The 24,413-nt window shown below is 36.1% G+C and overlaps 3 protein-coding genes across 5 annotated transcripts in view; 2 read left to right on the top strand and 1 right to left on the bottom strand.

Annotated features, from left to right (window-relative positions):
- Window positions 1–2,886, bottom strand: part of LOC109112648 (otoferlin-like) — a 55,120-nt gene extending 52,234 nt beyond the window's left edge. The window contains exon 1 of the mRNA XM_042746531.1: window positions 2,491–2,886. Coding sequence (XP_042602465.1) covers window positions 2,491–2,569 — 79 coding nt within the window. The 5' untranslated portion in view covers window positions 2,570–2,886. The remainder of the gene's footprint in view (window positions 1–2,490) is intronic.
- Window positions 2,887–3,107: 221 nt separating this feature from the next.
- fam166c (family with sequence similarity 166 member C) lies at window positions 3,108–4,731 on the top strand. The gene is made up of 4 exons (XM_042746406.1): window positions 3,108–3,277; window positions 3,580–3,802; window positions 3,904–4,021; window positions 4,594–4,731. Exons 1-4 carry the CDS (start codon window positions 3,204–3,206, stop codon window positions 4,599–4,601), a joined length of 423 nt encoding a protein of 140 aa, XP_042602340.1. The 5' UTR covers window positions 3,108–3,203; the 3' UTR covers window positions 4,602–4,731.
- An 884-nt stretch (window positions 4,732–5,615) lies between these two features.
- LOC109112932 (fibronectin type III domain-containing protein 1-like) overlaps window positions 5,616–24,413 on the top strand; it is a 34,987-nt gene continuing 16,189 nt past the window's right edge. The window contains exons 1-13 of one of the 3 annotated variants that reach the window (XM_042746351.1): window positions 5,616–5,743; window positions 10,162–10,356; window positions 10,459–10,545; window positions 14,207–14,266; window positions 18,188–18,397; window positions 18,585–18,680; window positions 18,766–18,886; window positions 19,484–19,671; window positions 20,336–20,443; window positions 21,035–21,223; window positions 21,313–23,523; window positions 23,625–23,740; window positions 24,270–24,381. In XM_042746351.1, the coding sequence (XP_042602285.1) occupies window positions 5,671–5,743; window positions 10,162–10,356; window positions 10,459–10,545; window positions 14,207–14,266; window positions 18,188–18,397; window positions 18,585–18,680; window positions 18,766–18,886; window positions 19,484–19,671; window positions 20,336–20,443; window positions 21,035–21,223; window positions 21,313–23,523; window positions 23,625–23,740; window positions 24,270–24,381 (3,766 nt within the window). In that variant the 5' untranslated portion in view covers window positions 5,616–5,670. Of the gene's footprint in view, window positions 5,744–10,161; window positions 10,357–10,458; window positions 10,546–14,206; window positions 14,267–18,187; window positions 18,398–18,584; window positions 18,681–18,765; window positions 18,887–19,483; window positions 19,672–20,335; window positions 20,444–21,034; window positions 21,224–21,312; window positions 23,524–23,624; window positions 23,741–24,269; window positions 24,382–24,413 lie in introns of those variants that run through there. The other 2 variants (XM_042746352.1, XM_042746353.1) reach the window with 2 other exon arrangements.

Genomic DNA, 24,413 nt, shown 5'->3' with positions numbered 1-24,413 from the left:
GAAACATTGTGTAATATAATGAAGAGTGCAATGTCAAATATTATAAATCTTAACAAATAAAAACTCTCTGTGTGTGTGAGAGAGTATATATATTTATATTAACCCCTTGCATCCTCACTGACCAAGAGACCTTACTAATACAGAACAGTGCTTGTTGTTTGTTGTCAGTGTGTGCTTGTGCAAACAAGAACTGTCAATACAAATACACTAACACACCAACTTTTGCACACATACACAAGCTTACACAAACACTTGAACACAAGAAATATTGCACTTGAGCAATGAATTAATGTTTTCTGGTTGAGGTACACTGGTAGATATGTCTAAGAAAGGTAAATACATAAACAGTCATTATTTAGGGCCAATGATAATAAAATAAACGCACAATAAATTCAATACAATGATGTTTGTTCTTATTCTCTTCCCAGCCAGCAGTTTTTATAATGCAATTTCACCACATATGGCAGAGAGAAATACATTTTTGTTTTGTTTTGCTATTATAGTTTTATGCAATCATTCCACTGTCTATTGTTGTCTTGATTTTTGATGCACTGGTACAGGTCATGTCAAAAAGTTCTTAAATAATACAATTAGTCTGAATTGTCATTTTGAAATAAGTTATGTAATCTCAAAATACAGACAACAAAATTATCTTAGTCTCAAAGAAACAAGCAGCATCTCATCTCAAACTCATTGCTGCCTGCTGTTGTTCACAGGAGCTTTTTCCCTAGGTAACATTTACATCTACCCTCTGTACACAGAGCTGTAGATCACAAGATGCTGAGCTGGTGAGGATTTTAATTTTTTTATTTATTTTGCTTCAAAGTCATAATAGAAAAACAAGAATTGAAAAAAACGTGATGAGGAAGAGTTTGTGAATTGTGCAGTACTGATGCCTTAATAAAGAGAGAACTGAGGGCAAAAATCACAAGGCTCACAACCTAGATTTAAAAACATTTTTCCTTGGTGACAATAACAAGAAGACATGGATAAAAGCTCATATAACATGCATAAACTAGGCAACAACTTAATAAAATTGATGGGCAACCTGTAAAGCAACAGAACAATCCTGAACAGTATTTTCAATGATGTACAATCTTCTCAAGGACTTTTCAAATTCCAACATAATCACATCACAAAGTCTGAAAGCCAATATTCTCATACATTCCATAATTTTCTATCTCTGATGAAACATTTTTATTAAAATTTTCATTGTTCTCAGACCCATTCGTTGGTACTCAATCTAAGTTATGCAACCCACAGAGAAACAGGACGCAGCTCAGTAGAGCCCTTCCGCTCCAGACAGCCTAGATCACTGCACACTGGGGCTGCTGAAGATTAGGAGAAGGCCAAAATGGGAGGGAAGGAAAGGGTAGCAGGAGAGCTGATAGTCATTGCCATCAGAGAAAGTGGGGGGAAAATAACAACAGGACCATGCATCAAAATGACTTATTATTTGAAGTGTCTCAATCAAATTACATAAAAAGCAGACCGTCACCTTCTACATCGATTCTCTCAAAACATCCCTCTGTAAGTAGATTCCTATTAAAAATGGAAGATGTTTACTGCGTCCTCTTTTTTTTATTAGCAATAAAATGTTGTTTGTCCTAGCTCATTTCTACTCCATTTAACTAAGGCGATTCTGTAATTTACCTTTTTATATGCTAGAAACACATAAAACTTCACACATATCTCTGGCAGTATCTGTATCACAACCCCTCTCTCTTACAAACATACACAGAGAGCATTTTATGGAAAAAGAAAATAATTGTGTCAGATGAACACTGAGCAACTGTCCAAGGTGCTGAAATACACAATACATAATATATAATTAAAAATATATAAAATAATAATAATAATACAAACAAAGAGAAAGAGAGGAGAGAAACAGGAGAAAAAACTGTTGTCATTCATATCCAGTGTCTTTAAAGCCACATTTAATTAACATGAAATCTAATGGATTGCCTGCAAGCCTCACGACAAGATCTAGCCTAATGAGATAAAACAACCAAAAGTTTAGGCAAATTTGGTTCACTTTTCACAATTCACAACTTTATTCAGCTTTAATACTTCTGGGGACCTTGAAGACAGTTTTTGAAAAAGAATCCCACTAGCTTACTGCGCTAGCCATTTGATTAAAACGCATTGCTTGAAATTAACAATGAATTAAACAGTAGGCTACTGCAGTAAAAATCGAGAGCCTATATATAATGAAACCAGCTCACGCTTGCGTATGAGGAAATAATGTTACCATCTATCTACCAGCAAGGGAGTTTTTAATAATCTAAAGCGATATTAAAAAACCTTCGATGTTCTTTGATAAAGACATGCAGACTGTATTTCTACAACTTTTCATCAGAACCTCAAGTTACACACCACTGTATGATAAATATAAAATAGGATAAATATTAAAACTACATACGTATATCAGATGCTTAATATACACATGCACACATACTAAAACATTCACTATAAATTATTGGTCTATACCTCTGAAAGTCACTTTAGCGATGCGGTCCCCCTTTCCACGAAGCTCCGTGACAGTCTTCAGGTACACTACTAAAGCCATTCCCACTTAAAATGAAGAAAAATCAAAAGCCTAAAACAGAGTAAAAATGTTTCATCACAAAGATCGTGGATCTATCTTGAACAACGCTGCATAACTTCTTATAAAATCATGTCCTAACTGCTTTAATTCGCTCCATAAAAACCGGAAAAATCCTCTTATGGTACAAGCTGCATCCTCTGTGCGCAATAACATGAAAAGAGTAATTAATAATTAAAGAGCTTTCATTTTCTCTAGCTTTACTATGCCCACATGTACACTCGTCAGATCCGCTCCGACACGCTTTTTTTCACTCTGCGATGCGCCTCTCAGCTCCGCACGAGCGCAATGTGATGACGGATGACGCCAGCAGGGGGCAGTCGCACACAGTCAAAACTCTTTCTCAGGGGCGGATTCTTGCAGAAACCAAATACGCCCTAAAAGCTTCTTACCACATTGATTATTGTTCGAAGCAGAAGCATAGTTTTATATATTCTGTATAGAGTTAAACTGACAGATTATCTATGAATAAAAATGATTATGAAAAAAAAAAAAATGGTTGCTAGGCAACCTTTTGTTGTCTTATCTGCGGTGCAGGTCAGCTTTGACACGCAGCAGCTTATGATCGGATAATATTCATAGTATTATCAACTCAGCCATGACTTTCAGAGGAAATGGTACTCTCATTACGCATAACAACACAACCTACATCCCATCGTCTCTGATGCCCGGGTAAAAACATAGCTTATTTCAAATTTTGTGTGCAGGGCAACGTTAAGTTTTGACATTTACGGAGTGTTTTTCTTTTCAAACGATACAAAAAACGTGTGCTGTCATTTAATGTTAAATATATAAATCAATTAATTGACAGTGAGTTTAAAGAAACTCAATTAATTATGGCTGTTACCATTAAAATCGTATAATTTTACCATTTCCTTGGCATTTCTAAACCTGAGGGTGAGGGAAATCATAAAATAATATTATCAATATACCAGTATCAACTGTTAAGTGTGCAATTGCTGCATCATTTAAAGGTACTGTGGACACATTCCCACTACTAAATTCCTGTATGGAGAGACTTTTGGCAATTCGTCCCTAAAGTACCTCCAAAACACCCGATCTGCAATGATGGCCTCTAGCAAAAGCTCTTACAGTAGTGTGCCTCTGAGCTCCCAAACCCAAGACAGTATCTTACAATACTGGGTCCGGTACAACATTGATTTCAAAAGGCAGAAGGAGATCAAGGACTTCAACATGGTAAGAATGAGAATTAAGGTGTGATTGTGGATCATTTTCTAAACCGCTCTCTTTTGTCTCACTGAATAGTCATGCATATTTTGGACTTCTCTTTTCCCCAGTTGTCACAGAAGCACAGGGAAAATTACAAAGATAAGACTGGCACGGTGCAGCCTGTCAATTACTTTGTCTTGCCAGAAAAAGAGAAAAGGGAGCTTAGAAGATCCCTTCAGAGTGAATGTAAGAAATGAACTTTACTAAGCCATCTCAACTATTTTAATTAAAATAACTATTTTGCATGTTATCTTTTAAGTAAAAGCCAATAATTAAGTATCTTCAGTATCTGCCTATATGAAACATTTGAATATATTTGTTTGTGTGTGTGTGTTAATTATGTATATAGTATTTAGATATATAATTACTTAAATAATTGATTGTTTATAATTAACAGAAACTAAATAGGGCTCATTTTGAGTGTAATCTCTAAAAACTGGTCTTGGGCTCTCCTATTCCTTCTCTATCTCTCTCTTAATCCTCCGTCTCACACAGATCTAATTGCCTCTTTCCTGGTCCCCTGAGACAGTCAGAGACTATGGCTGTCCAGTGATTGTTTGTGATGGATTCTTATTTGCTGATGCATTACTCAGGGTTAACTGCTCTTGGAGCTCTGCTGTCTCTAGGGGTTTTATGTTCAGTTATGTTCACATTTAGCTGCTGGGTAGTTTCTGGAGTCATAAAGAATTTATGTATGAGCGAAACTAGAGCTGTTGTTGTTTTAAAATATTGTCTCCTTTTCTTTCCTTTTTTTTCAGTTAATTAGAGATCATGCCATATCAGATGGAAGTCTGATCAAGTCTAATGGTGTCCACCACAAACAAGTCTGCCTCAAAGGGATCACTAATTACATTTATTGTGTTTAATAGGCTAAATAAATATACATACAAGGAAAATGTGTTGCTCTTTTTGTGCCTCTTAGATTATAATTTCTAATTTATGTAGTTGCATACATCCATTGGAATGTCTTTATAACATAATGTTTAAAGGTCAATCATATGATATGATATTGATCCACTGGCTATTTGTTCTTTGCAGTGCATGTGTAGTCTACCCTACACTTTAAAATCGTAGTTAGGCTTTGACCTATTTTATAAATAATTTATTTTAGAGGGTTATGTCTTCAGAGAAGCAGCTGAGACACATTAAATAAATAAATTTAATTAAATTGGACTCAAATGTATTGCCTTGCAGAAGCTGAGATGAAAATTAAGCAAAAATAGCATAATTAAAAACATGCTGACTACAGTGAATCGCAGTAGACGGGAGTTTAACCAATTAGAAAACAGCTCTAACATATGTGCGGAAAAGGATTTACAGGACGGTTTTTAAGTGCACACTGCAGTGATATAGCCTACCTTCTTGCGGCTTCGATTTGCAGCCGAATTCCAAATTGCGCGCATGCGCTTTGATTTTCTCGTTTTGTATAGTTCGCACAAAATTGTGGAGAACGCATATAGAATTTCTTATCCATAATTGCATAGCTGATTATAAATTACAATACTAAATAAACACAGTAGTTATAACACAATTACGATTATGAAGCATTAGCCTACCACGAGTACAGAATGAAGTTTGGGTAAACAAGCTGTAAGAATAAACAGAAGACGATAAGTGAGTTCTACATCAGAGGAAGTATGTTTCAAAAGATTTTCCATCGCCTTGTTCTGAAAATATTTGGGTAACCCCTAGTCCCATTCGTCCCCGGTAGAGGGAGACAACGTCTGGGAAAGAGCGCACAGACTGACGGTAGCGGGCAACTGAGCATCCGAGCATCCCATAGCCTTCCTTCCCTCAGTGTAGCGGATCGCCGGAATACTGGAGCACTAGTTGCAATGTCTCCTGCACGGGCACGAGCTCTTCTCGGGCTCCTGATCACACTTTGCACCCAGAGCCCACTGCTGTCGGGTAGGTCAATCTGCTTATCTCTATTTAAATAGCAATTTACAAAAGCAAACTTTGTATGTTTATTAGAATTATGTAGAAATTTAGAACTATTTTAAAATTATTATTCTTTAAGTACATTTGTCTAGCATAATTGCCAGGTTAGTTTGGCCAGGTTAGCCAACTAGTTTGTCTAGTACAATTGCCAACTTGTACTGTAAAGATTATTATTTCATAAGCACTTATGACAAATAGGTCTATTGAATTAATCACCTATGCTTTGTGACTCTGGAGGTCTAAGTCCTGTTTGTTTTATCACAGTGTGCGTGGAAACCATGTGCCAAACCTTTATTAAACATTTCAAGCAGCACTAATAATGCATAATGGGTGAGAAAGTAGTCTAATTGAACAGCTGAACCACAGGCAGGTGCACAAACTTCAAAAAGTGTACATACTTCATTTTAAGTTTTTAAAGAACATTCAACATTCAACAAGTTTTTTTTTTTTTTTTTTTTTGCAATTTAAATCAGTTTCAAAAAGGTGATGATAGAAATATGACATCTATATCTGTGTGTGTGAGAGAGAGAGAAAGAAAGAGAGAGAGAGAGAGAGAGAGAGAGAGTCCACATACAGTATAATTGAAACTAATGCTTACTGTATAACTTCTTAAACTGATGGTGGTGATGTCACTTTTGTAGTTAATTTCTGTAGCTAATTTAGTAGAGGTTGCCAGAGGTGCACAAAGAACACAGAATATTAATTTCTGTAGCCAACTGTTAAATAAGATATTTGAATGATGCATATATAACAAAATATGACCAAATTTTAATTCCCAATTTGATTTCCAGTTGGATCCCTGATACAGATAGACAGACAGACAGACAGACAGACAGACAGATAGATAGATAGACAGACAGACAGACAGACAGATAGACAGACAGACAGACAGACAGACAGACATATAGACAGATAGACAGATAGATAGATAGATAGATAGATAGATAGATAGATAGATAGATAGATAGATAGATAGATAGATAGATAGATAGATAGATAGATAGATAGACTTTACTGTAAGTGCAGATCTCCGCATGTGATTTATCAAATTAGAGCCGGTACAGGAAGTACAGTTAGCCTCTTTAAAAGGTCATCCGGGAGTGTAAAAGCGCAGATGTTTTAGACATTCTTTCACTTTCAGCTCTTCAAATCAATTTTAGCCACGTTTTCTCTCTCCTCACATCTTTCTTTAACTCTGCCTGTCCCTTCTAATTTTGAGGAGAATGCAGTGGAGCAGAGGAATCTTGGATGAGAAAAGTGGTAGCTAAGTCCTTACTGAGCTGTTTTAGCTGCCACGTTACAATTGGCCTTTTTCTTTCTCACTTGCTTTTTCTCAGTGTTTTGGAAATGTTCTTTATATGAGGTCACCCAGTGCAGCCTGGGACTGCCATCAGCAGCTGCATATTATACAGAATTCTTCTCTTTCCTCTTCTCTCCATCTTCAACAAACCAAATTACATCCAACACAACTAAATCTTAAGCCACCAGCTGCTTAGCTTTACTGATTTCAAGCCAAACACACACACACACACACACACACGCAGACACACACACTTTTAGATCATTTAATGGTGCCCAACTGCAGCTTCAAAACCATTCCAGACATCTGCTTGACAGATAAAAGATATATTGGAAAGAATGGGTCTCAGGATTTTGTTCCACAACCCTGAAATTTAACATCAGGTCTGTTGTTATTCCGGTAAGAATGAGGTTGTGTTGTCAGGTAAAAGCTCTGCCAGAGAGTGAGAGGAAGAGAAGAATCATGCCCTGACCAGCTACTGGAATTTAATCTTGCTCAGATTTTCACCAAGGAATTTGCGGAAAGTCTTTGATTGACATAGGCTGTCGATTAGTGAGTGTGCTCTGGTACAAGACGCCAGCATGTAGTTGGCACGATGCCCATTTCAACCTGTCACTCAGGTGTTTAAGCATTGTCTATCATCAGACACCCTCCCACGGAACACCTGGGTATTTTGTAGCTCAGGCTGAAAAGTTTGTGTAAAAGCACTGAGCTATTGTTGACTTAACAATAATACGCTCTAAATGCTTCTTGCATTTGTCTGAATGTCTTCCAGGCACCTGAATGAAAATAATAAGCAAAGAGTATGTTTGTGAGAGTCTGTTTGTGCCGTTCATTGAGAAAATGATGTCAGAGCAGCAGGTGCTTGCCCTACAGGTCTTTCTAGGGTGCTTATAAAAAAAAAAAAAAACATTATATGCCAAAGACCTGACAACTGGACCACAGGGCATTTACTTTCACCTTCCTATTAAAGGAATGGATAATATTAATGGCCCTGGGAGTTCTTACGTTCCAACAATCTTACATTTGTTTTAAGTATGTACATCTGATTTTATGCCTTGCTGTTCTAAATATTTGTTTTTTGGGTGATTTATTGAACAGTGATTTGCAAAGTCTGCTGATGGAAATACGTCATCAGTCTAACTGGATTACATTGAAATGTCAGAATTGCGATAGTAAATTGAGATAGTCGTGGAAACATTGGTTAGAAGGAGTTAAAAATGAGTTTATATACGTTTATTTTTTTACAGCTGTCATGAAGTTAGATTACAACATTTCCAGCTATTATTGCAAACTAAAAAAAAAGAAAAAAAAAAACGAATATGGTCTCTTCTAATAGAAAACATACTTATCGCTGAGAATGTCCTTATCTGACATTAAAAATATAAAAAAAGCAGTCATCCACTTTACCAGGGGTTCAGTGCAAATTTTTTTGTACCCTCAACATCTTTAGAGATAATATCATCAGTCTGTGCTTTTATATAATCTAAACAATAATAGCATAATTGTCACTGCTGCAGCTTTGTCTGATTCTCCATCATGAGGGCGGGGCACACTAGGGGGCCTCAGCAAACTTCTAAGTAAACTGCAAGAAGATTTCAATTTATTTTTAATAAAAAGGTTTATTTATATATAAGACACTTTTTTCCAAAGTAACTTACAGTTCATTCAGGCTAACATTTTTTACCGAACATGTGTTCCCTGGGAATTAAACCCACAACCTTTTGCACTGCTAACACAATGCTCTACCACTGAGCCACAGGAACATATATATATACATATATATATACATATATACATATACATACATATATATATATACATACATATACACATACATATACATATACATATATATATATATATATATATATATATATATATATATATATATATATATAGACAAAAATAAATATAAAAAACAAATTACAAATAAACTAAAAAAGAAAACTAACAATTATTATTTTAGTTTTGTCTCATCAAGAACTGTTGTTTTAACTGATTAACTGAGGAACAGTTCTTAAAATGTCTGGAATCATAAAATTAATCACAGCTAAAAAAAAATTCTACTGACTGCAGAATTACACAAATTTGAGAACAACTGATCTATGTGATGTCCACTCCCTAATACGAGCCTCAGGTTAGTTTCCTCCAGTATAAAATGTTTATTTTTGGAGAAAGATTTAATTCTTATGTTTTTATAAGTCTTGATTTAATCAAAATGTGAACCCACCCTACATCATAAATTTTAATACGGGCCAAGTCACAGACTGAGGTTTGATGTTTCTGTGGCCTGTGTGTGTGCGCAAGTTGTGGTAATTGCAATGACATGTGTGATGTGGTTCCAAATTATGTGGAGGGATGTTCCATTGCCAATATTACATTATAAAGAAGTGACCGAAAGGCATATGTCCATGTGTACACTTAAATAAGTGATAGAGATTGATCTCTCTCACCGGGCTTTATGCCCGAGTCATGCTGTTGTACAGTAAACAGGCACAGCGATGAGAGATTTGCTCACTCCAACTCCAAGTAGGGTTATAAAAACAGCCTGAGCACTCTAAAGAACTTCACACAGAGTTTCCAGTTTGATTAACTGAGGGTTCCAGCCCTTATTGCTCTTGTTCAAGCTGTAAGAAGGTTAGCTTATACAATAGATCCACATTAAACACTAGGACTCCCACTAAGTGAATAGTCATGCTAAATTTACAATTAAGTTTAATTTTCCCTGGATATATGGCCCTCTGCAATACTTAATTCTGATTGGTCAATCACATGTTTATGCACAATGACTGCTAAACAGAATAACTGACCATTGTTCTAGGACAATTTCCTGCATAGCTGTGCTTGGAATAATGTGTAGTCTGTCAGGCATTATTGCATAATAAATCCCTTCAAGGTTATACAAGATTGCTTCATTTTGTGGTCCTGATTATTTTGTGACAATATCCTTTACTTAGTCTAATAATAGCTAGTTAATAGTTAATTACTGATTTGCTGAACTTTGCAACTGCTCTCTTAACAAAAATGAACTCATCAGACTGTAATTGCAATGTGATTGACAGACAGCTGTACTATCTCCCAGGTTCTAAGCCACTGCCGCCACGTAATGTAAAGCTTACCTCTGTGGATAAGGGGTTAAAGGTCACATGGGATCCCCCCAGTGAGCTGGATGGACGGCCTGTTGATAGCTACAGCATTGGCTACGGGAAGTCCATGAAGTCACTGCGCTTCATGACTGTCGACAAGGACAGACGGTCAGAGTTACTAGAGGACTTAGGTAAGAGTATAAATCATTCATTCTTTAAATGAAAAGCTAGAGACTCACATTGAGTACTTGAGCACTATGTCAGGCTCTCATGTGCATGTTGTGTTGTTTTAGAGCCTGGAGTCCTGCATTTTCTCAAGATGAGTGCAGAGAATAAGGATGGGATGAGTAAACCTGTCTACAGGGCAGAGACTCCAGGAGGTGTGTGCTTGCATGTGTGTGTAGAGATGTGCATGTTTCTCTATGACTCTCTGTTCCCTTCACTGTTGTACATTGGTGCATGGATAGATAAAGTACAGTATGCATAGAAAACACATATGCATGCTTTTAAACACATATGCATGCTTTTAAACTCCACCAAAAATTTGTCATCATTTACTCACTCTTATGTCGTTCCAAACCTGTAGGCATTTCTTTGCTTTGCAGAACACATTTGTAAAACGTCTCTGTTTTTTGTCCGTACAATAAACATCAATGAGGTCAAATGTTGTTTGGATCTCAGACTTCTTTTGTTTTCTGAAGAAGTCATACAGGTTTGGAACGACATGAGAGTGAGTAAATGACACAAAACTTTTTAATTTAAGGGTAATTATCACTTTAAGTATTACAAAACAGGAATCCCTCAGTGTTATATACGTACAGTGGCCCCTAAAACACTTTTGAAAATATATTAAAAAAAAAAAAATTATACTACTTTAATTTAATTAGTTCTACTACCGTTCCAATGTTTGGGGTCGGTAAGATTGTTTAAGGGTGCATTTATTTGATCAGAAAAAACAGTAAAAACGGTAATATTGTGAAATATTTTTACAATTTACAATAAATCTTTAGTATTTATTCCATGATGGCAAAAGCTGTATTTTCAGCAGCCATTACTCCAGTCGTCAGTGTCACATGATCCTTCAAAAATTATTCTAATACTGCATGCTAGTGCTCATCAATCTTGAAAACAATTGTGATACTTGATTTTTTTTGTTTCTGTTCTTTTGCAATACTTTTTTCAGGATTTTTTGATGAATATAAAGTAAAAAAAAAAAAAAACAATATATATATATATATATATATATATATATATATATATATATATATATATATATATATATATACAGTACAGACCAAAAGTTTGGAAACATTACTATTTTTAATGTATTTGAAAGAAGTTTCTTCTGCTCATCAAGCCTGCATTTATTTGATCAAAAAAACATAAAAAAAATGTAATATTGTGATATATTATTACAATTTAAAATAATTGTTTTTAAATTTTATTATACTTTAAATTATCATTTATTTCTGTGATGCAAAGCTGAATTTTTAGGATCATTATCACATGATCCTTTAGAAATCATTCTAATATGATGATTCATTATCAAAGTTGGAAACAGTTCTGCTGCTTAATATTTTTTCAGAACATGTGATACTTTTTTTAGGATATTTTGATGAATAAAAAGTAAAAAAAAAAAAGAAAACGCTATGTTTTTAAAATATAAATATTTTGTAATAACAATATACACTACTGGTCAGTAATTTGGGGTCAGTAATTTTTTTTTCTTTCTTTTTTTTAAAAAATAAAATCAATACTTTTATTCAGCAAGGATGTGTTAAATTGATAAAAAAATGATAGTAAAGAAAATATATTATTAGAATATATATTATTAGAATTTTTTTTTTATTTTGAATAAATGCAGTTCTTTTTAACCTTTTATTCATCAAATATATTAGACAGCAGAACTGTTTCCAACACTCATAATAAATCAGAATATTAGAATGATTTCTAAATGATCATGTGATAGACTGGATGTTACATGTGACACTGAAGGCTGGAGTAATGATGCTGAAATTTCAGCTTTGCATCACAGGAATAAATTATTTTTTTAAAGTATATTCAAATAGAAAACTATTATTTTAAGTTGTAATAATATTTCACAATATTACTGTTTTTTCTGTATTTTTGATCAAATAAATGCAGGCTTGATGAGCAGAAGAAACTTATTTCAAAAACATTAAAAATAGTAATGTTTCCAAACTTTTGGTCTGTACTGTATATATATTTAAATATAAATCTTTTGCAACATTATAAATATCTTTAATGTCACCTGATCAATGTAATGCATCCTTGCTGAATAATAGTATTAATTTCTTTAAAATCTAAATATTACGGGCCCAAGTCTTTCATTTATTGGCTCAAGTGTACACATGATTTTACTGGTCACTTTATACACTCTCAGAAAAAAAGTACAAAAATTGTCACTGGGGTGGTACTCTTTCAAGAAGTATACATTTATGCCTTATTTACTTCTAAAGGGTGCATACAAATACCTTAAAGGTACATATTACCTGATGTGTACATTTTAGTACCTAAATAGTACCTTTAGAAAAAAAAATAAAAAATACCGCCCCAGTGACAGCTTTTGCACCTTTTTTTCTGAGAGTGTTCCATGGATGCAATTAAATGTCTAAATTTACACTTTTATTAGCCTCATTAATTTAGACTCTTTAGACTCTAACACACATTATTATATGGTTTTTACAAGGAAAGTAGTTATAACTTTAATGCTCTCTATGTTTTTTGTTCATTTCACAATATTAAGCCAGACTGGATGGCTAACACACACTCATGTGTAGACTGCAGGGTGTGGGGATATATGGTCGTTTCTGTTTTTCAAATAACTGGCATCAGTTGCTATTGAATTCCCCAAAGATAGAGCATTTATGTGGCCAGTCCTTGTTTTTGTATCCAACCCAGAGCTTGAGTCAAGAGCCTTAAGCCTTATGTTGTGGTAGCCAGCCACTCGTCCAACGCACGCCACATAAATTTTTTCACATAAAGTTTTTTCAGTACGTCCATGTCCCTCTTCAACAAACAGTATCTGGGCATATTGCTGAACGTCCCACACCATTTTTCCCAAAACATCTGTCATAATAGAAAAGTACATTAATAATCCTGCAAACAGATCATAAATGTTGTTGGCTGAGGATGTTTTTTAGCACTTGTAAACATATCTGGTGTTACAGCTCCTCATTTTAAGGGTAGCTGGTTGCTTGATTGCAAAATGTGCTACACATTTATGTGTAATATAATTCAGCTTTTGTTGAGTAATTCAGTCATAAAAGTGTCTATAAAAAATAAATTGCTGTAAATAGTTGATAAGGTCACATATGTTTTACTTCTTATCTTTATTATGAGCAGATTTTTTTATTTTTTTTTATTAGGATAAACAATTAATCTACGGAGCTCCACACATGGCATGCAGGAAAAATTAGTAGGCTAAATCGTGTGCACTAATTTTACTATTTCATTCCCTCAATTTATAAATTGTGCACACGATTTATTAATTCTTTCCCTCGATTTGCTAAATCGTGCATAGATTTATAAATCGAGAAAACAAATTAGTTAATTGTGCACACGATTTAGCAAATCGAGAGAACGAATTAGCAAATCGAGGGAACAAAATAGTAATCGTGCGCATGTTTTAGTAGATCGAGGGAACAAATTAGTAAATTGAGTTCATGATTTATTTATTTTTTCTTGCATGTCATGTGCAGGGGTCCATATTAATCAAACTAATTTAAAAATAAAATACTAAAAAATAAAATCAGTTGTTTCAAATGCTACAGGTGAATTTAGGCACAACAACATTTTATTGTACGGCATGAAAAAATAATATTTTGAGAATATTTTTATTTTCTAAAAATTACGTTTAAAAATAGCAATTTCATTAAATTTATAAAATGCTGTTTTATTAAAAAAATAAAAAATAAATTATGAGTGTTTTATGCAAAGATAAAAATTGGCCAATAAGTGTTATCAATATACTGTATTGTCAGTACTTATGTGTAACCACATTGCTCTTTTTTCCTGCAGGGGGAGAGTGGGTGAAACTGGATGGTTTTGCTGTCGAGCCCTTCAACAGATCCTCTCCAGGTAGGCCCAATACTTTCCCAGCCTATGACTGATGCACAACAATTTTATGAGGAGTATTGCCAAGCAGGTTCAAGATAAACATAAAAGAGTTATGAGAAAAACGTTGAGAGAACACAATTTTATGTCAAATCCAACCTTCTTGGAATGCAAGCTCTACTTCAAACTACTTCAAGTTCTTTAAAAATATAGTTGTTTCTGTACATTAATGGCAAATGACAGATTTCAGACTTGCAGGCGTATGGAAAACATCTATGTTGTTACTCCCTTGAGAAGGTTTAAAGCTTGGACATGTGTTTGGATGCCAGAGACCTCCGATACCCCAAGTTCCTGGAAAGACAGTGGCAGTTTGTCAGCTGTGAATTTGTTAAATCAAAGCTTTTATTTCTCTTCTTTATGAATCCACTGAGCCCACTTGAAGCCAAACTCTGTACATGCAAACCCTCAGAAGAGAAGAAGGAATCCCAGATTTAAACCAAATGAAGACTGTTTTAGTTTCTTACAATCTCAAGAGTAAAAGAGACGAAAACCCATAAAATGGAGAATTCCACAGTTCGAATTACATGTGATCAATGGTCCAGCATACACTCCAAGTTGTAAATAAAAGATTATTCAGTTTTTCTACTTAAAAAGTATATGTGTAATTCAATGTGTTGCTTGCCGTTTCTTTTCTAATTATTTGTGAAATTTACTTGCAGTTAAAAAAAATGTTCTCAAAGTAAACCCTACACCCACTGCACCTTTGACATAGGCTACATAGATTTTGTTGCAAACTTAAAATAGACAATGCAGCTGAATGTTTGGTTTGGTAATGTCTAAAAATATTTGGACAAAAAAAATACTGTTTGTGGTCACTTTCTTAACATCTCCAGAAATGGCATTTCATTATAATTTTATTCCCTTGGTTTCCCCATAATGTTATCCAGTCCATGTTTGTTCTTTGCTATTGCTATTGTCATGATGTTACCATAGTGTTGCTCTAATTTGTCTCTGGCTTTGCCGCTGGTTTAACAAAAGACATATGCTTTATGTCATTTTGCTTGTAACCGTGCTGTGGCAAGAATGTGTCAGGAAATGCTTAATTTTGTTTCAGAGCCACCACTGTGCTAGCATCTCTTTGTCATTACTTTGGCAGTGGAAATCAGTGGGACTAACCTTTAAGAGCAGGTCCACATGTAGGCCAGCTGAGTCCACACATGGACATGGTAACTCTGGTCTGGTTCCTGCAACCTGGAGCTTGTTACTGCACCGAAACCTCCCACAGAGAGAGAATTCATGGAGAGAATTCATGGAGATAATTCGTAATCAGCGAACAAATCATACCTGAGGGGTGGGAAAAGAGAACGATGTGGCATCATGGATCCAAGACATGAACTTGGAAGATTGACACTGTGAAAACAACGAGAAAGGGAAAGAGTTAGAGAGGGGTGAGCTACTATGTTTCACCCCTGTTTCAAGGCCAGTGATATGTGAGCCTGCCTCAGCTGTGTTGGCTGGATTCTCTGAATGGGAAGTGGGAATAAGTGTCTGTTTGTGTGTACAAAGGAAAGGATTTGCTGTTACTATCATTTCAGTTTATTTTGAGACCTGACACTTCTTATTAACTTAAGTGTTAATTATTCTGGTAGAGTTTAAGCATTGAGTAAGTGATGCCAGAGCAATCATAGGACAGTTTTTAAGCATGCACGCAAGGCATGCGTTCAGCCAAAACCCTCACAAAAGGCTGAGCTATAAAGGATATGAAGCGCTTTATAGAATTTATAAAGGATTGACTCATTCCTCTCCTTCCTTCTTTTTCTCCCTTTTATTTTCATTCTTCAATCATCAAAATGATCTGACATTAGTGATGGGTGCTTTCAAAATACTGCTTCAGGAAGTTTTGAAACATTTATTTCTAACTGCTTTCAGGTCAGTTTTACGATGTAGGTTCATGTATATTTTATTATGTATTTATAAAGACACACACGTACAGTATATATTTTGAACATATTTACATTTACATGTATATATTTACTTTACTTTACTTTACTGTCCACAAGTGGAAATTTGACTTTGGCTTCACAACACATTATAACAAGACCATTACATTGAAAGACACACAACAACTCCAAAAGGTAAGATAGAATAAAATACCATACAATACATTTATATTCATATAATTTAGATGTAAATATATTTAATATATAAATATAACATATTTTTCTTAAATATATCCATGCATGTGTGTGTTTTTACATATACATAATAAATATACACAGTACACACACATATGTTATATACACAAAAACTTTTATTTTCTATGCAATAAATCATGATTAATCGTTGCCCAGCACTAATTTTAATATGTGTATAATACAAAAAGGAGAATATGTAATTGCTTTTAACTGGAATATAGTTTGCCACACCCTGCATTTTACAGAACCGTAAATATATTTAATATATTAAACCAGTGGTCTCCAGCCCTGCTCCTGGAGAGCTACCGTCCTACACACTTCAGCTCCAACACCAATCAAACACGCCTGAACCAGCTAATCAAGGTGTTCAGGGCTACTTAATAACTACAGACAGGTGTGTTGGAACAGAGTTGGAAATGAAGTCTGCAGTACGGTAGCTCTCCAGGAGCAGGGTTGGAAATCCCTGTATTAAACTTTCATCATAACATTTGCCATTGGTTTGTAAAAAGTGTGTTTTTGTTGCATTTACACATTTTTGATCAGCAGGTGCTGTTAGTCTGTGGTGTTTGGAGCGCTTCAAAACACTGAATCATTTTGCGAAGTAATTGGTTGAGTTGATTCAAAGTTTTAAAAAGCTTCCCTAGTATGAACAATGCACATTTACTGTATATTAAAGCTAGGGTGGGCAGTTTTTCTACTACTAGTGTCATTCTCCCCCAACTCGAACATCACAAACACCGCTCTTACAGGTCTGTAAAAGTGAAGGAGTGTCTCAACATGCAAAAGTAGACTACTTTCAAAAAAAGGTCCAACATATTAGGAATATGTAAAAGAAGCGTAGCATGCATGTTAAGAAGAAACTTCGCAAGTTCATTGTATCGATTGATTTTTGAACTTTTCAATGCCACACTGGTTGAACTGTCACAATCAACCTTTAAATTACACACAGACTCTAATGAGAAAGTGTGACTACAACCGATCATCTGAGAATGATTAAAGAAGCGAAAAAAGACAGACGGATGGAGAAAGAGAGGGACTGTTTTTCATTATCCTCTCAGGGATGTACGGCACACCAGAAGGAGAGATGTGCGTGAAGAAGTGTGTTGAAGGAAAGAGAGGAGGAAGACTGTCTGACTGTCTCATTCGCCTGCCAAGTCCTGTCAGATGGGGGATTACAGTAAAGCAATAAGAGAGAGGAAGTGAGAGTGCACATGACTGTAAACTGTGTGGCCCTGTAACTGTACTTTAGCAAATCTTCATGTCTTTGTTATTTGCCAGTGTTTTTGTTTTATAAGAGATTGCAAACATGAGTTGTCCTCTGTGAAGTATAATGGGATTTAAAAGTATGATACCACTTGTGAAAATGCTTCTTCATTCTTTTTTTATTTTTTTTATTGAACACAACTTTTTATGCTTTACAAATGTAAAGCGGTGTAAGCAAGGAAATTTGACCAGTTTTACTAAAGGGATTAACATTGTCAGCATCAAATTTGTGAATTTCTTCATATTTTGTATATTACATGATTCAGAATTTGTGTTCAAATTCGATTTTAAATCCCAAATTTTCAGACTTTATGGATCCCACTATGTTTGATAATGTAAAATAAACATTGTACAATGTTATCACAATGAAGTCATTTCTATTAAATTCAAGTCAACTGTGGACAGAAGTGCTGTACATCGTAAAATTATAAAAATAGCAGATTAAACTCCAAAGCCAACATTATTTGCTTTGTCTGTCTTTCATTAGGGAGGATGGTGTCTATAACTTCATCACAGATTAACCCACGGCCCCCAACTCAGAGGACGGCACTAGGACAAGAGAGGGCACCTCAGTCATCCTCAGGACCAGAACCCCCTCATCAAGTAGGACGCCTCCCTCTGCGACCCCAAAACAAACACAGAGTGGACCTCAGCCACCACCAAGCAGACCAGCGCAATGCTAACAAGCACAAACTGGGTAAGCACAAAACTCTGGATGTTTAAAGGCTGATAGGAATAGTGTTTGAGATATACATAGTATATGCCTTTAAATCTAGGTTCAAATATTTGTGAATAGACCTCGTATTGCATGTCTCCAGTATGTCCCATAGCAGGTAATGTGTAATGATACGTGGCCGTATCTGGTATCCCCCCTCTGTTCATAGCGTCTGAGTCCGTCTATGTGGTATCACTGCAGGCACCCAGAGCCCAGGGGAGGAGTGCACCCATCACCACGGCCACCATGAATAAAGTAACACCAGGTATATCACAGATCACAGTGGTGCTAACCAGCACTCTATATTCAATATTTTGACTTAAACCTAATATTCATTCTTTGTCATCCAGAGCCGGAAGTTGTGGATGAAGTAGAGGACATATCAGTTAGAGTATTGTCTCCTCAGTCTGTCCTTATCACATGGGTTGATCCACTTGTTGAAAAGAAGAAGGAAAAACCAGGGGGATCCAGGTAAAAATGAATTATATCGTTTTTAAATGGTGGGCCAATTGGTATGTTGGCTGCATCACATACACTACTGTTCAAAAGGTTGGTAAGATAAGTCTCTTATGCTCACCAAGGCTGCATTTATTTGATCAAAAATACAGTAAAAAGAGAAATATTGTGAAATATTATCACAATTTAAAATAAATGTATTTTACATTTACGTTTAATATGTTTTAAAATTCCTATGATGGCAAATCTGGATTTTTAACAGCCATTACTTCAGTCTACAGAGTGATTTTTCACAATTCACATGATCCTTAAAAATCATTCTAATATGCATATATGGTGCTCAAGAAACATTTCTTATTATCATCAGTGTTAAAGCAGTTGTGCTGCTTAATGTTTTTGTGTAATCCATTTCAACAGAATCTTTTGAGGAATAGGAAGTTCAGAAGAGCAGCATTATTTGAAACGGAAATCTTTTGTAATGAATGAATTCTGAATGTGTTTACTGTGTCTGTGTCATTACTGTGAATGACTTTAATGTGTCCTTTCGGAATAGTGACCCCAAATTTTGGAACAATAGTGTATATTTCAGCTTTAGAATCAATGTATGTGCAGGTATTACACTGTGAAATACAGAGAGAAAGGAGAATCTGCTCGATGGGAATACAAGGACACCACTCAGAGACGTCTCATAATTGAAACGCTCTCTGCGGACAGCATGTACGAGTTCTCTGTTTGTATCTCGCAAGGAGATCAGAAGGGAAAATGGAGTGCATCTGTGTTCCAGAGAACCCCTGAATCAGGTTTGTTTACGCTCTCTGATCTCGAACCCAGATGTTTTGCTTAGTTTGCATAGCTGAGCAGACAAATCCTGATAGTATTTATTATTATAGATATAATTATCTGCTAAACTAAAAACTAACTAAAAAGGTCAATGTCAGATTAAAAAAATCTTAATAGTATTATAACAGAACAGTGTTCACCATTACAAGATTATGATTAAAAAAATACTATTTTCCATGAATGTGGTTTAAAAGATTTAAAAAGCTGGTTATTTAGATTGAAGTGAATTTAATTACAATCTGCACTTTTATTGCATGTCAGAAAATACACTAGTTAATGAAGCAAAGGATAAACAAAAGGGTGTCTGTATTGTGTTGCACACCCAAACAAATGCACTAAAACTCAAAACAATCTTGCCTTAGTTTTTGAAACCATGTATGCATGTTCTAACTGCCTATTTCAGAGTAATGTCGCTGTTTACTGGCTGTTTGGAATTTTTGTTTGGAGTGATCAGAATGACCTCATTCCCATGGAAAACACAAACTGTCTGTTGTTTCCATCTGAAAAATATCCAGACAGAAAAAAAAAACTTAAGTTCAAGAGAATACACAGTGCTCCATGTTGTTTGTATAACAATTTGTTTGCCAGTCCTAGTTTTACTTTCTCCCACATTTGTCTATGCAGCTCCTTCTGGCCCTCCAGAAAATTTTCAAGTAAAACCACTTCGAGGAAAAGGTACTGCTGTCACAGCAACCTGGGATCCGCCTGAGCAAACAAATGGGCGAATAAGAGGTAAGACCACAGGGTAGCTAGTCTATCAATTCAGTAAGATCCATTTTGACCATAGGAAGAAATATTTGTATTTGTTTATTATGTAGTGCACCCAACATAATCTTGCATTACTTATAGTTGTATCTGCACATTTAGCTGGGATAGGAGAAAGTGTTTTAACACTGATAATATTTTATACAGATATCTGTCAGCTCTTTCTATGACTTTTGGAATATGCCCTACATAAAGAACACAAAATGACTTTGGCATTTGGAGAGTAAAACATTACTAATTGTTAACCATATATCTTCCCTGAAACCATTTATCTGTGTGCAGTGCCAAAATATATGGAATTGATAAACCTTCAGCATTACAGTTTCTCCAGCAGGCATGCAGAGCACCAGTCTGTAGAGCTAAACCAACACAAATGTACATGTGGAAAACACAAACTGTTTCCTGTTCATGCAAAAGGAACTTTTCATTTTTAGTGTGTTATCCTTGGCCTAGATTTATTGGTTCAATCCTGGGTATTCCCAGTGTTCATTGGAAAATATTCAGCTATGGTATCCAAATGAAATTGACCATACTGATTGATTTGACATCTATTTCCAGAATACATCCTTTCCTATGCTCCTGCTATGAAACCGTTTGGCGCAAAGTCAGTTACATACCGTGGCACCACCACCTCGGCTACCATAGATGGACTTACGCCAGGTGACCGCTATATCTTCAAAATCCGTGGAGTCAATAGGAAGGGCCAAGGACCACAGACTAAAGCCATTATTGTTGCAATGCCTGCATGTAAGTATTCCCAACAGATGTTTTCCTCAATAAACTTTAGCAGCTTTACAGAAACTTGGTTAAGACTGGTATCTTAATTTTGTCTTTAGCCAGCTCTACTCACTTAAGGAACCCAGACAGCCACAAGACAAGTCAAAGTGCCTCCAAGACATCTTCAAACAATGAATCAGACAATCAGGAGCCAGATGAGATGGAAGAGTTCGATACTCAGACCACAACTCAAACACCACCCACCAATAGACGAGGACGCCCTCTTTCTCATACAAGGTCCTATCACAGCATCTTCTCCTCTGTGAGGGGTTCAGTGAGAAAAGGAGGTTCTAGCTCAAGGTCAAACTCACATTCTTCATCCACTAATGCCAAAGATAGAGAAGAAGATACAAATGAGGAAGAGAAGCCAACAGACAGTCCAACAGAAGATAAAATAAGAGCAAATGAGGCTAATGTGGACACAAAACCAGAGAGCAGTAATAATGCATCACCACAAACAGAGGAACATTCAAAACACCCACATGACACTAAAGAATCAAAACCCAATCAATCTGAATCTGTCCCTAAAACACCTGAGGCCAAACGTCCTTCTTGGACCCCGCGCACATCCTCAATTGTTGATATTAGCAGATTAAGAAGGCCTAATTCTCGATCAAGAATGCGGAGTGAAGATTCTTCAAGTTCGTTGCAAAACAAGGAGTCTGCAGCTACAAGAAAGAACCTAACAACAGTCTCCTATCCTGAGGAAAAGAACTCATACAACCAGATAAGTGTCACTGACAGGACGCCTTCAGTGATCTCACCTCAGGAAACCAGGCCTGAATCAGTGAAAGAATCAGAATCAGAATCATCCTCATCTATCTCTTCTCCAACTTACTCTTCCTCATCTTCAGCATCATCTTCATCATCTTCTTCTTCCACCTCATCTTCTTCTGGATCCTCTCCTTCATCCTCCTTACCATCATCATCATCAGCAGGTACAAGAAGGACTTCTTCCACGTCAGGTCGAGTCACAAGTTCAGGATCTGGAGCCATGTACCCTAATGGAAGAAGAGTTGGAATTTCAACTAGAGCTCAGAGACTTCAAACAGGAAATCACAAACCTGATTCATCATCATCATCATCATCATCATCATCATCATCATCATCTGCTTCTTCACAATCAACACTGCCAACAGGAACCAGGACAAACAGTCATGATACAACAGAGGTGCATGATACCAACCACAAGAACATGGAGCTAGACGACACAAAGGGTGAACAACCAACTGAAGAAACCAAAAAAACCCATTCTGATACAACTAAAGAGGAACACCCAGCACCAAAGGAAGATTATGATAACAAAGAAGAGAAAAGCAATAGTTATGGTTCCACTTCCCATTCTTCTTCAAGGACCAGTTCACCCATTTCATTACCAAACCGAAATTCTAGGATAGTTACAGGGAGTCGCAGACAAGACGGGAGAATACCGTGGAGTAGGACTGCCTCATCTATAGGTGCAGGAAGGCCAATTATTAAAGGATTTCCTTCTCGTTCTACTGCTGTGAGCTCTCAAGATACTAGTGATAAAACTTCACCTACAACATACCCTTCAAAGCATGAGGTTAATCCTGTCTCAAATAAACCTAGTGTGCTAAATAAAGACACAAATGCTCCAATAAGTTCCAACAATCCCAGTAATAATGAAGATGTAAAAATTAGCAATGATCATGAAGATGATTATCTTTCCAAGGGAAGCAGAGAGACCTTGGAGAGGCAAAGCAAAGATGCCACCTCAACTGCTGCACCTAAAACCACAACAACTGTAAGCGAACCTCAAAGACCTACCCAGAACTCTGAAAATGAAAGTACCAGTAGCGGTTCAAAGTCACTTCCTTCAGTTGCCCACAGAGTCCCTATTTTGGCTTCTAATGGTCGGGTCCGCTCTCCTGTGGTAGCAAGCCGTCTGAAAGGTTCACGGTTCCCTGGTAGGGTGTATCCAGTAAAGCACAGAAGAATGGGCTCTGTTTCCACATCAGGCTCTTCATCATCTTCACCACACTCCTCTTCAGCATCATTATCTGCCTCCTCTCAAAACAGTCCAGCAGAATCAACACTTATCTCAAATCCAGACACAGCTGAAAGGAGTAATACTAATGTTAGGCTCACCCCAAGTTCAGTTTCTCGCTCTTCCTATGGGCTGTCTGCTGGTGAAAGCTCTAGTGGGAATATATCTCCCGAGTCTCGAAATCCAGTGATGGGATCGAGGCTGCGGTCCATTTCAAAGGAAAACACTCCAGCCAGTGGCTACAAACCTAGTTATGAAAAAGGTAAACACTGTGATGTCTGCAAGGATGTGCATGCTGTACGTACAACAATATCAGTGTGTGTATAAGTACATTTTTACTCATTTCTTTAATTACATGTTCAGGCAAAAACGGACGGCCGAATCTCACAGCTGCAAATGGCAAAGCATCCTCAACATCTGATGAAAATTCGAAACCAAACGGTGTTCGACATATCACAGGTCCTGATGGAACAAAATGGGTGTGTTTATTTGCAGTGTTAATTATTGCTAAATTTGGAAGACCTAAATGTCCCTAAATCCATTAAGATGTTTTATAAATGATATTAGTTCATTTACTAATGGCAAACTATTTTATACACTCCTTGTCTTGTTCTAATGTTTAAACTATGAAAGATAAAGTGAACGTTTTACCCAGAGCAGGTTTGTAGCACTGATAGTGACCCTCTGATTTCATCAATGACTTTCATTTTGTAAACATAAATGATAGAATGTAAGTTAAGATACTGTGATCACAATATCCATATCTATGGCTTCTGTTATGTCTGCTGTCTGGGTGCATTAATAAATCAGACAGTACTGCAGTCCAAACAGAATTATCTTTAAAGTAAGCAAAGACAGTGATGTGAACAGTGTTGTCTCTCTAGGCATGGAAACTCCACAGGCAGGGACCTTAGGGACACTTATTCAAGCAAGACTGTTTGACTGTTGTCTCGCTTTGTTTTGAAAGAAAGATTCTTCTTCTTTATAAAGTTTAATTCACTCTTTTAGATAGTAGATCTGGATAAGGGTGTCCTAATGAATGAAAATGGAAGAGTTCTTCAGGATTCAAGAGGAAAACCCAGAAAAGTTGTCCTTGGAGAGGATGGCAAGACTATTTTTGGTGAGTGGCTTACAATTTTTATTGACAGTAAT

The sequence above is a fragment of the Cyprinus carpio genome, chromosome B20, assembly GCF_018340385.1.
Source record: "Cyprinus carpio isolate SPL01 chromosome B20, ASM1834038v1, whole genome shotgun sequence".
NCBI classification, from domain to species: Eukaryota; Metazoa; Chordata; class Actinopteri; order Cypriniformes; family Cyprinidae; genus Cyprinus; species Cyprinus carpio.
This window is presented reverse-complemented; position numbering and strand designations above follow the sequence as displayed.

What these genes read in the sequence shown, in the direction of transcription:
- fam166c (XM_042746406.1), top strand. Translation starts at nt 3,204, where the DNA reads ATGACTTTCAGAGGAAATGGTACTCTCATTACGCATAACAACACAACC. An exon ending in CCATCGTCTCTGATGCCCGG is followed by an intron (nt 3,278 to 3,579) that starts GTAAAAACATAG and finishes CATCATTTAAAG; the next exon opens with GTACTGTGGACACATTCCCA. An exon ending in AGATCAAGGACTTCAACATG is followed by an intron (nt 3,803 to 3,903) that starts GTAAGAATGAGA and finishes TCTTTTCCCCAG; the next exon opens with TTGTCACAGAAGCACAGGGA.